The following is an 18,011-nucleotide window of genomic DNA, read 5'->3' on the forward strand; positions in this document are numbered from 1 at the left end:
ATGGGAAACTAAAGGAATGTGTTTTACCAATTAATCAAGGTTAAGATGATGTTCAGAGGACATAATCAAAATGAACACACATATTTTGTTGCTGGAAGTATGGGATGGGATATCAGTACTTACTAAGTTTTGAAAGATTTCATATTGTGTGATTATATTTTTATAAATTGAGAATTATATTTTATAATATTTTTAATGTTCTAGTCTATTGGCACTCTTTAAAATAGTAAAACTTGGGAACCTTATTTGGCAGTAAGAAGGTGGAGAACCAGTATATTGAGAGTTCATATAAATATCATAATCATGTAGTTATTTATTAAATGGAAAAATGATTGGTTTTATTTTACTTTCTTTTTGTCTTCTTGGTTTCTATAGCCTTAGAAATATGTGACTCTTAGATATTTAAGTATATTAACATATAAAGGGAAAGAATAAGTATAAACACTTGTATATAAGGTGGGCCTCCATTTATATGTTAGAAAAGACAGTAAGAAAAAACACCAAAGCATTTTTAATTGTTATCTACATATGGGAAAATTTTGTATCATTCTGTTTTGACCTTTCTCTTGTTTGTGAAGTTTATATAATAATCAAAGGTTTTGAATCTGCAATATGATTTTCAGACTACCAATATAAATAACAGGACAGCTTCATTCTGATCTTTTCAGTTTTGTTAGAGAAAGCTTTAAAGAGGAGAACATATAACAAACAAATTAAACAATGATCCATTTCCCACACGCACAAACTTCTGCAAGATATTTTCTTTTTTCTGAATTTAGGCAAAAAATAAATTCGAATTATGAGCAAAGTTGATTAAAATAGGAGAGGGGAAACACTGTGCAGGGCGCAGTGTAGACAGGGATTTTAGAAATGGAAGGACACTGGAGCTGAGAGGCCCTGGTGGTGACAGAATCTAGAAATCCCATGGAGAAAAGCATGTCTGCAAGGAAAGGGTGCTTTTTGAGTGTAAGTTGCTAGATCTATGGAAAGGATCAGCCACCAGGGCTGCAAAATATGCAAAATGAGAGAGTAGCTGGGGTCCAGAGCCTCACAAGTGATAGATCTCATATAGTCAGCAGTAATGATGCTACTTGTAAATCTAAGGACACCTGAGAAGGCACCCTGGTGGGCAGAGCTGGTGAATGATCTGAGGAGCACAGGGCTGATGGTAAAACTCTAAACACCTTAAAGTTCAGGAAGGTAGAGAAAACTTGCTGCTAGACAAGTGCCACACAGCTACTTTGTCTTTCACTGTGAAACTTAAGAAGGAGCCCTGGATTTGAGGCAATCCTGAAGGAAATTCATCACCATCTCACAGCTGCTTGGGAGATTCCTGACATTAAAGGGCTAGGGAAACCCAAATTTTACAAATATGAATACTGAACAAATACAGTCATGCCCTTCAGTGTTTAAACTAACTTAAGAAAATATTGATATGTCAGAAAACATAATTTTAAAGATGAACTAAATTCACAAGGCCAAAAAAAGCCACATGAAATCTGTACTCAAACATTCCAATATTAATTATAAAATAATTAAAGGAAGTTTATAGTTATGAAGACAGAATTATAAAACTCAGGTAGATGGTAAAAAAGCCCTGAGACTGTGAAAAGCAACTGAAAAAATTTAAGATGAAAATAGAAAAAACCGATTACTGAAAAGAAAGACATAATTAGCAATTATTCAAGAAAGTCCAAACAGCAGAAAGCACAGTGTGAGAGGTAGAAGACAAAAATAAGTACAAAAGAAAAAGTTAAAAGGATCGAAATAGGAATGATAGGAAAAGGATAGGTGAAGGAAATTTAATATATGTGTAATATACATAACTAGACTTCCCTCAAAGGAGATCATAATAATAAAATATTTAATAGCATAATTTAGGAACCCTTATCTGAATTTAAAGAGAAGAACTTAACATGGTGAAAGGTACCTTGGATTAAATCAAGATTTTACGAAGTGAAAAGTAGAGGACACTGAAAAAGACAATCAGAAACGCAGTAAAGTTGGATAATTTATCTAGCTGGAAACTGAGTTCTTGTGGTCAATAATCAAGTAGGTACCCAGATCTAAATAATGTGATCAATAATTTGTATCTCCAGCAGGAGCAATTTTTAACAATGTCAGACAATAGAAAGTCTTTGCCACTTTGAACTTTAAAAACACATAACATTAATATTAAAAATTGAAATACAAACCAACATTTTTGTGATTCATTAAGTAAAAAGTAACCTTACTTTTACTTAATTTGAAAAAATAGAATTATAAACTAATGGAATAAAGAAAAATAGATAAGTAGCAAATAAAAATATAGAAAGACAAGTTGGGAATCAACATGGAAATGAGGTGAGTATGATCTTCCTAAATGTGATAGTAACTACACCACAGTTATTAAAGGAATGTGATATTGTTCAAGAACAGACACATTGATAAAAGATATAGAATAGTAAGTCAAGAAAGAGATCTCAAAACATAAGAATTTTTTATCTGATAGACTGTAGGACCACAAATCAGTGGGATAAGCGATTTTTTGATAAGCAAATTTGTAATAATAACACTGGATAACATAAAAGAAAATAGTATGGGCTGTGTTACTCAATATAAGAAAGTAAACTGTAAAGTATATTATTAATTTAAATATAAAAATACAGTTTTAGAAATGGAATAGAAGAATTTGAAAAACACCTTTAAAACTTAAAGCCAAGGGGCTGGGGATTTAGCTCAGCAGCATAAGCACCTGCCTTGCAAGCAGGCGGTCGTGAGTTTCGTCCCCGGTACCGATAAAATAATAATAATAATAATAATAATAATAATAATAATTTAAAAAACCTTAAAGCCAAACAACAAAGTACAAAGAGGTGGAATTTATGTAACAAATCAGTTCCCTACTATGAAAACTTGTAAGAATGAAAAAGAAGACTAACATCATAATAGCCCTTGAAACAAACACATGCACGCTTTTCAGAAAGGCAACAAATGGCACTAATGTGTTGGTAACGAAATACAAACTCATTCACACTAAAGCAAATGTAAACTAAAATTATATAGTAATAATTTATTTTTATTATCAAACAGGAAAAATCCAAATTTTATCAATATTCTGCTGCTGAAACTCTGAAAAAAATTAGTATTTTGTTTTTATAATTTGCTGGTAATGTCCAAAATGGCAAAATTTATAGTAAGAAACGTGGTGATAGCTATTGAATGATTGTAGTGGTATGCTTTATAGATGACACTTTGAACATGTTCAACCTTATATATCTTAGGAATATTTATTATGGTTTTGTTTTAAAGACTGAATGATTAGAATAATGCCAATATATATAAAAAAAGGGGAACTGGGCCAATATAGTTTAGCTGTTTAACTACCTGACTGACAAGCACAAAGACCTGAGTCCAATTTCTGGTACTGGGTGACTAAAAAAAGGGGACTAATGAAATAAACATTAGCAACTTTGCATGCTGGAATACTATATAGCTGTGTAAAAAGAATGAGAGGCTCTCTACATATTAATGTGGAAATATGCTATCAAATTATTTTTAAACATCCTTTGTATAAGAAGGAGGGAACAATAAAATATATCTTATGTTTCTATTTTCACATGTTCTGTAATAATGCAAAAATAAGTAAGTAATCAATCAGTTTTGAAAGATTCATGGAATAATAAGGACAAAAGCAAATATTAGAGGGGAATTTTTCACAATATGAATTTTATAATAATTGGATTTTTGAATTATCTGAGAGTATGATGGTGCATATTTGTTTTTGAGCAATTTGGTTCCCATGCAAAGTATTTGGCAAAATTTTGCTTTTGTTTGTGAACTCTGTGTCTGGTGATGAATATAAATTTTACCATTTTTACTAGAGTTGTAGAATGAATTAAGTTCTTCAACAGAAGTACCACTGTAGAATTCTCCTAAATTTGGCAGTAATATTGTAATAACAAACTAACTTGTTTAAATTTTATGACCTAGGTTACTCTTATAACTCATAACTATTGAATTAGCTTATGTTATTATTAAATAGCATGATATGGCATGGTTCTATTGTTCATAGTGTAATGAGGTGCCCTTAACACTACAGAAATTGTTTAAAAGTCTCAGTAGTCTGGTACTTTCCAGTGATGTGCTGTTTTCACATTCCCTAAAATGCAGCTGTGACAAAGATCCCCAGACCACTGTCATTGAAAATGGCAGAAGCCAGCGAGGCCGGTTTTCCTTTGAGGTGTTCCGATTTGTGAAGCATAAGAATCAGAAGATGTCCACCGTTTTCCTGCACTGTGTAACCAAGCTCTGCAGAGCTGATGACTGTCCCTTCCTTATGCCAGTACGTTTTTCAATGACTTTTTCCTAAATTGTTGAACTGTTCTAAACTGAAAGATTATCATACGTCAGGAGCTAATTTCTATCTAGTTCAAATGGTTTGAAATGTGATTTATTACTTCATCTAGTAAAGATCTATTGAATAAACTACCTTTTGCTAAGCATTATATGGGGATATAGAGTTGAAATGTTCACTAATTCTGACTTCAGTTAGCCTGTAATTTAGTATCACAAGATTTTCATGTAAGAAAAAAAGGGTTGGTGGCATAAAGTAGACAAATGCATGTACTGTGGTCAGAGGCAGTTCACCATCATGAGAAAAATGGAGAGGAGGGATGGGAGAATTCATGGAAGGGATGAACCCCAGCCGTGACTTTGAAGATGGACATGTTCCAAAGGGGCAAACTCAGGACAGTGAAGACACTCCATACCAAAGGAAATTCAGAGTCTCCAGCCACATATAACAGTGTGAGCAGATTAGAGGAGGATGTGAAACCCAGAAGACTGGTTAAACTGGAGCTACAAAGAAAGATTGTTTCCAGATGCCCAAGAATACTTTGGATTAAAAGTAAAAAGCCATGAAAAGAGTGGATCTTTAACCATCTTTAAATAACAGGTCCAGTTAGTAGCACATACAAATAAATAATAAATAGGCACCATTAAAATATAAGTCTAGTTAGTAGTAAATAAAAAAAAAAACTTCTAAAATTCTATTCTGACAGGCCTCCTAGAGCTACATCAATATTAGCAAGAAAAATGCATGCATTTTTTATTTGAAGTAGCTTTAATATATTTATATTTATGCTCTGCTCGTGCATAAAGAGAAAGCTATTTCTTCACACTCACTGATCTCTTTGGTTTTAACTAGCTTTATCAGAGGGAGGTAAATGGAGAGTCCACATTACTGAGTCTGTGCTGATCAATATTTTAGGGAAGAATTTATTAAAGTCTTGAGAGAAATAAAAGTAGAAAAATTTGATAAACACAGCTCTTTTTCAAGAGAGCCATTGAGCTATGTAAATTAATGAAGCAGTGCACAATTACAGCGAGAGGAAATAAGAAATGTAGCCCAAGCCAGGATAAGAAGCACTGTAGCGGTTATATGCTAAGTAATTAAATAAATGCACAGAAGGAAATGAATAAAATTGAACATGTGGTGTCTCTTCCAAAAGAATCTGCTTTCCAAATGGCCATAAAGAAACAATTTCGTGCTAGTGTGGAATTTCATTTGTTTTCATTAACACCTCAGATTTGCGGCCACAGAGAAAGGAGGGACGCGGAGAGGAGGACCACTTGGAGCCCCCAGAGCACTTCTGGAAACGCAGTCCTCTCTGCTGGCCCCATCATTACTCGGAGCGGTAGGTGCCAGTGCTCTCTGTGTTGTATATAGCAATAGATGGTTCCAAAATGGCTCTTAACTTGGCTTCTAAAGAGAACTCAGAGTGGTTCCTGAACAGCACTAATTAACTGTGAGGCAAGATAAACTCCTAACCCACTTTACTTTCTCAGTAGTTTCCTGTTTGCTCAATTTTCATACAAAGGGCAGTGTTAGTCACCATACATTTCCCTTTTTACACACACACACAGACACTTCCTGGTCTACTGTCTCCTTTGACAATTCACCTGCATGGACTGTGCCCATGGCTCCCTTCCCACTGAGGTATGGTTGCACTGGCAGCCTGGAAAAACTGGTTCTAGGTCTAACTTTCCTTCTAATAAGGTAGACACTTGGAATTTTACCTCACTTCTCTGGGCAAAGGATTTTTTATGTATACAATGAGGGGTTTCACAAAGTATGCCTCAAGCTTCTAAATTTGTCTACAAAACAGAATAATAATTCTGGTTTAGATTATATACTAATAATATTTCCTTCATTTGATGTTAGCTGTAAGGCTCTACTTATTAGGTTTATTTCAGTTTTCTTACTTTTTTTTTTTTTTTTACCTATGCTGCATATGAAAAAGGAAAATTTTCCAAAATAGGTCAACTAAAAAATGCCTTTGCCAAAAAAATCTAGACAATTGCTTTAATTATTCACTTCCTTATGTTTATGCAGAGGTTCCATTATTTAAAAGAAACAATAGGCCCTTTGAATAATACAGAAGTTTAATTAAATATGAAATTTAAAAATTATTCCCCCTTTCCTATGGATTTACTATTAATGGTTTAAAAATGACTGATTTGGGGTTTGGGAATAGCCCATGTATTAACTCTATGCAATAATAAGAAATTGCTCTTAGAATTACATTGGGTAGAAACTTGTTCTTATTGCCAATAAGGGGGAGTGCCTATTTGGTAGGCAAACTAAACAATATTTCTATTTCTTAGAAGAGACGTCTTTTCCACTAGTGGAAAGAGCTGAGGTAGGACAGTCCCTGTTCATCTTGAGTCAACTGCTGTTCTTTCATAACAACCTCCTTGCCTTTCTTCTTACTTGGACCAAATCAAATTTATGTATTAAAAATGTTTTCTAAATGAAAAAGAACAAAAATGATGATACAGAATTTCAAAACAACATAATAGGAGGTTAACAATGGTTAATATATTGTGTGTTGCTATCTTCAAAGTAGTTGCTCAGATTTTAAAATTTAGTTTGAAAAAATGATCAAACAATGAAAGCACAAACCATTTTTTGATGAACTCACAGACATTAGTAATACAATTATCTATCATATATATATATATATATATATATTTTTTTTTTTACTTTTTCCTTCTTTATTTTCTCCTCTCCCTCATCTCAGATGTTTTTTTCCTTTTGAGCAATTTCTTGCCCTTTCACTTCCAAACCAACCATTAACAAATGCTGGTGGGCTGTGAGGAAAAAGGAACTCTTCTCCACTGTTGGTGGGAGGGGAGACTGGTGCAACCACTGTGGAAATCAGAGTGAAGATTCATCAAGAAACAGATTGCTGAATAATTACTGTAAGATTTTTTTCTTAAAAGAAAAAAAATTTATAAGATTCTCAAATTCCAGAGATTACCAAATAGAAATCTCGAATTCTTTCATAGCTAACTAATTATCTAGGTTGTAATTTTTACCCATTGCATTTCCAGTGGTCCAAAATGTCTATGCTAAAAAAAAAAAAAAAAAATCAGAGTGCTAGCAAAATATCTCTGACATTGCACGTGGATTTCTTCCTTTTCAATTTCTGACCTGAAAGAATCACTTATTTCTTAGCACACTTGAGTTAGCTCTGCATTACCTCAGTTCTTTCCACTAGCAGAGGCCCTGAGGGCTCATGTCCCAACTTTCTCCACTGCTTTGCGTCGCTCACTCTTTCTGGGTGGAGTATTTTCATAAACTGCGATAGGGTGATCTTTCCTCTTTGCTGATCATGGTAGCCTCACTGTTTAGAGGTTCACATACAGTAATATGGGCATTGTAGAACTATAATCTGCATGCATTTATTTTAATTCTACCTGAACACATAACTGAGAACTCACATCATATCTACAAACAGGCAAGACCTCTGCAAATGTACTATAGTTTAATGACTGAAGCTACACTCTTTCTTTTGTATATGGCATTTTTTAAAGCTAGATCAGCTAGAATTTGTCTCTCCAGGTGGTAGGGCTGATTTTATATAAACAAGTCCAAGCTAGGTTTGATTTTCTGTCTTCAAAATTCTCTAATATTTGAAAATTTTGCTCTATTTCCTCTCTCCTTTTTCATACACATCTGATTTTGCTCTTTTACTAAACTGTCAAACCTCCTGGTTTGTTTTGATTGTGATGAAATTCAATCCATTTTGATTATTTATAGCCAACTATTTCAATACTTTTGTTAGTTAGGAAAATATTCATAGTTTGAAAAACACAAAACTCTCAAAATTACTAAAGTATTCTTATTTAAATTTCCCAAAGGTTAAAACTGCTAAAGTGCAAAAATCCCTGTAGGGTACAATTCTAGCACAAACATTTGGAATAATATCCAATTGTTTTGTTAGTATAAATTTCTATGCAGAAGCCCAATTCTTGTCAATATACTAACCACTGTATTTTATGGGTAGTTAATTCTGATGAACATATTTATCTAGCCTCTACTTGAGATCATTGCTTTGCTAAGAACTGGGCCACAAATTTTATCTTCAGGGACCTTAGAGTTCAGAGTAGACTATTATCAAATATAACACAGAGTAAAGTAAGAAGTTTAGAGGTTAACTTTTATGTGGGTAATGAAAGATTTTTTTAGAAATAGTTTTCTAGAGATAAGAATGGAGATATTCACTCTGCATAGATTTTTATTTTCCATTAATTCTTACTGTTATATGAGAAAAAAGCAGAGAATGACAATGTGTCTGCTCTTCCTGGCTTTGGAACAACTGTGATTTTGCCACTGTTTTTTCCCCCTTGGATCTTAAAGTAGGTAAATATTCTTTGAAATGCTCACCATGTTTGATATCCAAATTTGTTATAATTTTTCAGAAGCTTCCTCGTACCTCTGTTAGGTTATATGTGTATGTCAAGAGTGGGTGGATTTAAGGCAAACAGAGTAATGTGGTGTCAAATGTTTCCTGGAAAATGTCTGCCTCTTCTTTTGGACCAGGCAACCCTTTTTACTACAATGACATGGAACTGGAAAACACCAGAAACAGCAACCCCATAAAGCAATTCTATCCTTATTTACCTGAAAATATAATTCCAAACAGTATTCAACTATTTTATCGTTTGATTGTTCACTTGCCAATGGTAGGATGATTTCCTTTTCTTCTTTTCTTCAGTCTAGGAACAGGAGGTAATGTGCTAATGTGACATACACACCAGAAGATTTTATCCATAGCCAGGTGCTCATGGGTGGTATCTCACATACTGTTCTATAGAAGTTGATGAGAATATGGGGATTGGAGGAAGTAGTCAGGTTTCTACTAACCTCAAATTCATAAAGTTCCTAGGAATTCAGTTAGCACTTCTGTGCTATACTTTTATGCTCCATTGAGGTACATTGTTTTGCAAAAGACATGTAGATCTTTTGGATGAATTGATCACAGTCCATTCATTTATTCTATTTCCATGAGAAGGAATTGTCTGTAAAAAGCAGTGTTGGTTGGAAGTGTTTTCATCTGTAAAATGGGAGTAGCAATAATGTAGCTATCATAAGAATAAAATGTGACAATATGTGAAATAGCACTTTATAAACCATGTGACAGTATACATACATTAATTACAATAAATTTATATATGAGAAATAGACAATGAACTGCATATACTTTATAGTTCAAATAACTCACACTCACAAGCACATTTGTTAACACAAATATGAAATCCAATAGTTGTATAAACTCAAGGGTTCACATTTGACCCTAGAATTGTGAAGACAAGGGAATATATTTAATGTTTAATTATTATGTTTGCCAAAAAAATGAAAAAATCAACAGATTCAAATTTTGATTTAACAGGTGCAAATAAAATTACAATTCAAGCCCTGAATTCATTTTTTCCCTTTCATTTAGTTATTAAGTGTGAATTTATCTTTTTGGAACTTAAAACGTTGTTTCTAAAGATTACACTGGGCAAATTTGCAACACTTAAAATAGAATGGCACTAAATAATGAATATTTCTCTGTAACAGAATAACAAGTGAGAGGTAATAGAACCTTAAAAATGTAAAAACTGTTAACAGCTACTACTCCTACTAACCTGATTGGTGAGATAATGATGAAACAAAGTTGGAAGGAAAGGACATAACATAATATACTGTGAGATTCCCTTCGGATATTCAGGGAAGTGGCAGGATGTGGACTTGGGAAACAGACAAATGATGAAATGTGGGACAGAAAAATGAGAAAGCAAAATGGTTCAAAGAGGACTTTAATTTCTGCCTTCCCTTTGGAGCTTTTGGGTGGAGGACAAGAAAGATACAGGTACAAAGTTATTATGGACTCAGGAAGCAAAGATAAATATTTGGAGAGATTTGTTACTTCTTTTTTCTGTTTTCATTCCTTAGATGAGACGCCAACAAATAATTCACAGCTTGGTAAGATAATTAACATTTATTAAAAACAAAAGTTCTATGTTTTAAAAGTATTTGGTGGTCAGTTATAAAAGTAATGCACTGTAGTTTTATAAGTCTTTTATGTTTTAAATAGCAGCTCACTGATGATTTTTAAACTCATATATGATCTATTAGCTAACTGTTATAGCATCTTATAGTTAGTTGTTTTATTGCTTGCTTATTTGTTTATTTTTATTCAATCCTTTGGTGTGTTTGTGATTATCTGCAGGTTCTCTGAATGTAGCTCCTTTCCAGCTGAACACCATCACCAGTGCACTGATATCGGGAATGGTTATTCTGGGAGTCATGAGTTTTTCTCTTCTCCTTTGCTCATTGGCCCTTCTGCACAAGAAGGGGCCCACCAGTTTGGTGTTGAATGGCATAAGAAACCCAGTCTTTGAGTGACTATGCCAGGGTCTGCTCTTGGAGGAAGGCTTAACTCACTATCCCAGTACAACTGCAGCCAGTTCACCAGAGTTGAATGCCAGCTATCATTTGATATTTTAGCTTTGATAGATTTCACAGTATAATCTCATCAGAACGATGATAGTGAAATGATTTTTCTAATGTTGGTATTATTACTTGTATATGTGGCCAACCCTCTTTTTATGACATCAGTGGCATACTGACAATTAGTAAAACATAATCAGGATTTATATCTTCCAGGATCAGTCATATTTAATTTCATTTCAAATTTCTTCAGATTGTTGGTTTACAAGACAAAAATTGGCATAGAAAAAACATGGAATTTGTTTCATTTTTCCCGTAAGCCTTAAAGATCAGTGTAATGGCTTTAAATTTGCATATGTGGTCTTATCATGAACGGTGATTTTTTTTCTTCTGTTACTATATTCCAGCTTAGGGTGATATATTAATTAGACCATCCAATTTGACATCTGAAAATCAGGTATTTGTTCTCTAACCTACTGTGTTTGGGGGATGATTTTCATGTCTGATAACATCCTTTAAAAAATAAATACAAAATCAAACTCCTGGGAAATGTAAAACAACCTGAGCCACCCATTGCAAACCAATAAATAGGGAAATCATTGCTACTTTCCAAAGGACATTGAGTGGTCTTAGATCATATTACTCTGGAGTGACAGTGATGGGTTTTCTTTCACGTTTAAGGGATAAAACTTTGGTATAAAATTGCAGCATACATTAATGCCTCTTGCAAGGAAATAATTCAGTTTCTACCACAGCTGCAATTCCAGCAATAAGGCAGTTGTGACACTCTCCCCTCCTCCTCCTCCTCCTCACCTTCATTCTCCTCCTCTGAAGTTCTGGGGAGCTCCATTTCATAGAACTAAACCCAGAATATTACTTATGCTAGGCATGAGCTACCCCAACTTTACAAATAATATTTCTATTCAAAAGTCATTGCATGGAAAACAAGCTATATAGCAAGAGGACATGATCACCCCTCAAGCTCAGTGTTCACATAAGGGTTTATAACAACCTTTGCTCCCTTTTTCTCCTAGAACAAAAAGAGACTTAGATTAAATGGAACTTGCAGAAGTTTGCTGGTGTCTACTTGAATAAATTGCTCTTCTAAGAGCAATTTTCCTAAGTTATCTTCTGGTAGATGCCATAATTATCATGTGATAAACAGAATTTTCTTGTAATAGTAAGCTCTAAGAGCATTTGACTCTTTATAGTTTTGCGGAATTTTTTTAAAAGTCAAGTTTGAAGTACCCATGTTTTAAAAATCAGTCTTCTCTTTGTTCAAACTATCTACTATGACCAAATAAACAACTCAATGACCAACACCAAAACTTAGCATATGTGGCCCCTAGAAGTGCTATGTTAACTGTAAAATATTGCTATAACGATTTTTATTTAATATTCATGTCCCATTGTTCAGGACTTACTATACTACACACAAATCATTATGCAGTTTTAGCTTTGCTTGAAATGGAGTATCTACACTATAAGTTATTAAACAAATCATCAAGCCAAAAATCACCTTTTCCCCCTTATTTGCCTGAATATTTCAGAAGCAAGTGTCTGTGTTATGATGATTAGCTATAATTGCTTCCGCTCTTCTATCATGAAGTGTAGGAACAAAATGGAAGCAAGATCTGCAAAATCTCTAGATAATTTCTCCAACATCAAAAAATGTTTAAATCACTTAAAAAAAACCAACCTCTTCTTCCCTGTGTTACTTCAAAACACCTTTGAAGTGAAAATTCTTTTATCGTGCTAACTTGATGAACAGATTGCGCTACTAATGTGACCATGCGTGTGCATGAGTAGTATTGAAAAATTCCGGCAAATCTACTTCAGATACGCTAAGTGAATTGCCATTGATCTGAGGATTAAGTTTTGTGAATAGGACATTATATCATTGGAGCTGGTTTGGCAGTTTGATTTTTATGCTTTTGGGATGGCTACTGTTTCAGTTTTTGACCTTTTAAATTCTGTAGTCCATTGTATAGAACTGCATGATGGACATACGTCATTTTGGAAGCAACTTAAGTCTCCTATTATTTTTTGCCACCCTTTCTTCTTTTTTTGGAGTTATAATGAAATAAACCAGGTTTGTTTGAGGGCATTGTCAGCTTTGTTCTTACAAACCTGCTATTTTCTGTAGTATTTACTTAGACTGAGTTTATTGTAGTATGAAAACCTTACAAAATACGTGCAAATTTCCTTTCAGTTTTAATACCTCAAACTGTTTTTTTGCATTTCAGGGGTAAGGTTCGATGACTGTAAAAGTTGATTGTTTAATAAAATAATTATAATGAATATCGAGAATGTTGTCTTGGTTTTTTAACAAACACATATTTCTCCTCAGTTGAAGCATCCTGTTCTCATTTTCACAAGTGTTGAGAAGGTTTAGTCTGAAATAAGCTTCCTAATGTGACAGGGAAGGTTGGTGATCCATTGGAAGAGATGGCAGTGTGCCCTCTTGAGATAGAGTGAGGGTTCCGGCTTAGGCTCTGTGATGGAGACCTGGCCTTGCAATCATTTTAGGGACAGACCTGCCCTCTACCTTGGGCTTCAGTTTTGACTACAATGGAATTTATGATTTAAAACTGTGGTGGATGGAGTAAAGACTGGAGAGACAAGGAACTGTGTTTCTGCCTAGAGTTTCATTCTCTCACAACAGTCTCAGCCAGATCTGGTCATAATCCTTTGTTTTTAGGGATGGGGACGAGTTGATGACACTGGTTTAAAGAGAAACCTTTTTCCTGATTCAGGAAGAATCCACTTCAGCAGAAATGAGTCATACTGTAAGCCCTTAATTACCTAAAATATTAGCTTTGGGAGCACCACAAGGCATTGAGATTCTTGAGGAGCATTCTCAGCTGTGGACATACAAGGCCACTTTATGTAGCCTCAACATGTAATGAATTTGCACAGTGAGAATAGAGCAAGGGAATCTGATGGGAGATGCTTGTGTCTGAACACATATGAGGTAGTTTGTGGAACTCAGCAGGGAACATTCCAACAGCACAGAGACCTGCATACATTAACTTTTATTCCATACTTTTAAGAGAAACAGTGAGCTAATCATAGTACCATTGCTTTTAGGAAGAAAATTCTTCAATCATACCCAGGCTGAGTCATCTTTGAAATAAAAAAAATATATTTGTAATTCAGAAAACAAACTTTAAAAATATTTAAGTAATAAGCAAAACTGATATCTAATTGGATGGGTATAATACTCAAGGTTCTTCAGGGGAAAAGTCAATGGTATGTGTGTATTTTCATATATATAAATATATGTGCTATATAGCATAATTATATAAATATAACAAAATTATACACACACACACACACACACACACACACACACACACACAGTCCTACGTATCATGGAGTCTCTAGAAGACCAGCAGTTTGTATGCTGCAGATATGGTTCCAGTTTGAAGTCTGATAGGCTCAAGATTTCAGGAAAATTTGTTGCTCCAGTTGAACACCAATAACAGGAAAAAAATTGTAGTGACCAAGCTTGGAAAGAAATAAGGAAGGAAAACTGGAGGACTTTTTGGTTGTCGTTCTATGTAGACCTTTGGTAGGCTGTGTCACACTGCTAAAAAAGCAAAACTTCCTACTAAGTCCAACGACATTAGGAAATGAATAAATAAAAGTGTTGTTAAATTTGACAGCACAGTTGAAGTCTTTTTATAGTATTTAATATTATTTATTATTTAACAATAAATGATTTGTGAATAGAGGGTCTTCTTTTGTATTAGTTGAATAATGGTAATCAAATGAAAGAAAAGCAGACCATGAGTGATCACTGATGAGCTCTGGAGCCATACTAAGTTACTGTGGGACAGGGCCCAAATTCTCCAGGGTTGGCATTGAGTGTGCTGGTAGATAATGTCCTCAGTGATGTCAACAGGCCAGGGTAATGAAGGTCATACCACAGGGCAGCTGAGAGAATGGGGCAAGTGAGATAGGGAAGTGCTGGGGGATGAGAGATGAGGCCTCTTCTTAGCAGGAACTGGCTCACTGGCAGAGACGGAACTGGAATCATTAATAGGTGTTACATTTCTCATGATGTCCATCTGTCTCCTTCAGAAGCCCAGTGTAAGTAAGTGGAAACTGGGTTAAAAGTTATTTTTCATGTTTGTGGAATATCTTACCTGATAGTTTATTGGCATGCACCCCATCACTCTACAAACTTGAATAACAGAAGAAAATAAAAATAGCCTGATTAATGTCACTTTTTGCTAAAATAAGGAAAGAATCCGTTTTGAGGGATTCTGCTCACTTACACTGGGCATAATATTTAGAAATATCTGTCAGTAATTTTCATTTGTAAAACACTTTGTATCTTAGTATAGTAGAATTGAGAACTTAGTTTGTTATCGATGCAGTCCAATTTTCTAATTCCTTTTATCTTAAGTATCTGAATATTTCCCTTTTCACATTAATTGCTAACATAAGTACCTCAGTTCTGTGTTTCCTTTACCCTTTTTATGTACAAAAGATTAGTGCTACAAGGAGTCTGCATCAAATGTCACTTTTCATGGGGACATAACTTTAGCATTGCCCAAGGTAGAATTCATTATAGAGTCATGCTGCTGATCTGACTAATCAAGTAGGGCTGGAAATTTGAGGTTGTTTGACAAGTTCACGGAACTCCAACTCAAAGCTATGCGGTTCCTGAAACTGTTTCTCTTTCTATAAATAGTTTGCAACTTATATTTGATTAGTTATGAATAACTGAAACAAGTGAAAAATTACCTTACAGGAAAAGTACTTGTTTTAAACAATTATTTACGACTCGAGAGTAAAGTTAAATTATTTAAAAGTTATTGTTTTTCTGCCATGTATAGACAGTAACCAAAATAAAATGGCAGAGACTAATGTAGAATGAACATGTTGAAAGAAATGTAGCCCAGTAATCTCTTTGGAATTTATTAGGATAAGTCATAGATGCTTTTGATATTCCTTCTCACACTCTAAACCCAATGTGGAAAGAAGATTATTCACTATCATTTGATAAATGATTTGCCAGAATTTTAATGTATTCTTTCTAGTTTGTCAATGGATACATAGTTTTTATTTCAGAAATTTATCATCATAATTCTTTGCACTGTACCATAGATAGTTTGTGTCTGTAGGACAGGATCAGAATTTCATTAATGCTACCATAAATATTATGATTGAATCAATAGCCTAGCATGGCTATTTGATTAATAACCTGTTACAGATCTTTTCTGGGTTAAAGAAGTGTGTACACATTTGGCTTTGCCTTCATAGCTGGATCAAGAAATCTTGGTCACTACCTCAGTGGCTTGCAGATCCATATGTTTACTCTTCTAGAGTAGAATTTCCAATAAATCAAAGATATTTTCCTCAGCCTTCATTTCGTTTCTTTTCTGGGTATAGTAAGTATTCAATGTGGTTAGGTCAGAGTTAGAGTTAGGGTTAGTGTTCTGTCTATATTATTGAGATAATTATATTAACTTATTTAGTTTCATCTCCTAAGGCTACTTTTTTTTTGCATGTTATCTAATAAACACCTGCCCCCAAAAAACAAATTTCCAAATTTTTTCCTGGAAGACACTGAAAATACAGTGGCTTAGTTTAATTTTGGATATTTTTGCGTTTTATTCAATATGCAAATGGCATGCCATGCACTTCAGTGGCAGTCTACTGAGAAGATTTGGCAACCCTGGCTCCTACTGACAGCAATAAATGTGTTATCTGACTCACTGCTTTTCATTTGTGCATTTGTTTTTCCCACACCACCAGCCTTCATTATGGTCACACAACTGGACACGTACAGAAAACAAGTTATGCTCTGGGAAATGCTTGAAAAGCATCATTTTCATTATGTCAACAACAAAAATTATGTTTGTCTACGCTATCTGGAGTTGGTGGCTGGAATGTTTGAAAACAACATGAGGCATTTTCATTCTTATCCTGAGGCAGAAAAATCCATGCTGGTGATAGCTTATTTTTATTCTTTATTTTGAAATAATTTGTTTTCCCTTTGCCCTTTAGAGCTGAGAAAAGTTGCATGTAATGAATGCTATTTGTACATATAGGCAATTTTCAAAATAAGTGTAACACCACTGCCTGCTGATTCTTGAGACAAATGACATGTGAAAAAGACAGAAACTCTTCAGATTATGCCCGTCAGTTGAACAACACCATTTTTTGAAGAAAACAAGTGATTATTCCCTATTCATTTTCATCTCACTTCATCTTCCTGTCAGGACAATAATAATTGCTTTGTCATCGCTCTATAAAATTTCCTCTATTACCTATTAAGTATCCCTCAATATGGGTGACCAGGACCTCATTGTAAATATAACTATGATATAACTCCATTGTAACATAACCATAATTCCTGCAAGTCTGAAGAGAATGGGAAGATCTTTCATCAAAATGACAATCAGTGAAAGTAACTTTAAATACCCAAGGGGTTTGAAATAAAGTTCTGAAATCTGTGTGATTTTCTAAACTGTCCACTGTACCACTCAAGAAGGATCACATTTTGCTTCAACTTAAAATGACTACTTCTGCCCCCTTCCTCGATGGGTTTAAGAGACTAACAGAGCCAAGTGTAGCATATCAATGTGTTTATCATTTGCTCTGTAGTCAAAATTACTTCTCTCAATATTTAAACTCTGTACTAACTTTAAATGGAAGGCAGGAAGCAAAGAATAATGTGATGCTTTAAATGTAGATGGAAGATAAGATGTTGAGACCAAATTTTAAAAACACACCAAAATATATTCATTCCACTTTCACATTTAAATAATGCTCACATTAAATAATTGTTCCAAAGGAACTGTCAAAATGAAGCAGTCAGTCATAGCTTTCCCTAGCTCAGCTTTGACAACTATAAAAGTCTAAGACTCACAGTGAAGCTATGGAAATGATTTTTTAAAAAGTCATTTGCAAAATATAAGCAAAATCATTTCTGTCTGATTATTGGCATGAAAATGAACAAGTCCAAGAATATTGATGAGATAAAGCTTTCAAGATTATATTGTTTACTCAAGATTAACCCAAGGAGTCTAAATTATGTAGGACTTTTGCATAAATTATAAAGTTAGAGATATTGCTGTCGTAAATTTTCATCTTATTTGTCATCTCTATCAGTGCTTTCTAAGCCCAGAGAAAATGTGGAATTCACTATGAAATGCATAAGCTCTGCAAATTTGTGCTTGGAACTTTTGAAGGTCTTAACATACTAGATAAGAAATTGAGCACTTGCTAA

The 18,011-nt window shown here is 34.1% G+C and overlaps 1 protein-coding gene across 1 annotated transcript in view; it reads left to right on the top strand.

Annotated features, from left to right (window-relative positions):
• Positions 1–13,005, top strand: part of Zpld1 (zona pellucida like domain containing 1) — a 44,312-nt gene extending 31,307 nt beyond the window's left edge. Inside the window, exons 7-10 of the mRNA XM_013151717.3 lie at positions 4,153–4,324; positions 5,570–5,678; positions 10,268–10,297; positions 10,545–13,005. Of these exons, the coding sequence (XP_013007171.1) occupies positions 4,153–4,324; positions 5,570–5,678; positions 10,268–10,297; positions 10,545–10,720 (487 nt within the window). The 3' untranslated portion in view covers positions 10,721–13,005. The remainder of the gene's footprint in view (positions 1–4,152; positions 4,325–5,569; positions 5,679–10,267; positions 10,298–10,544) is intronic.
• Positions 13,006–18,011: the final 5,006 nt, after the last annotated feature.

Source organism: Cavia porcellus, unplaced genomic scaffold (assembly GCF_034190915.1).
Source record: "Cavia porcellus strain 051 isolate PalLab524CR breed Dunkin Hartley unplaced genomic scaffold, mCavPor4.1 scaffold_15, whole genome shotgun sequence".
In the NCBI taxonomy this organism is placed as follows: Eukaryota; Metazoa; Chordata; class Mammalia; order Rodentia; family Caviidae; genus Cavia; species Cavia porcellus.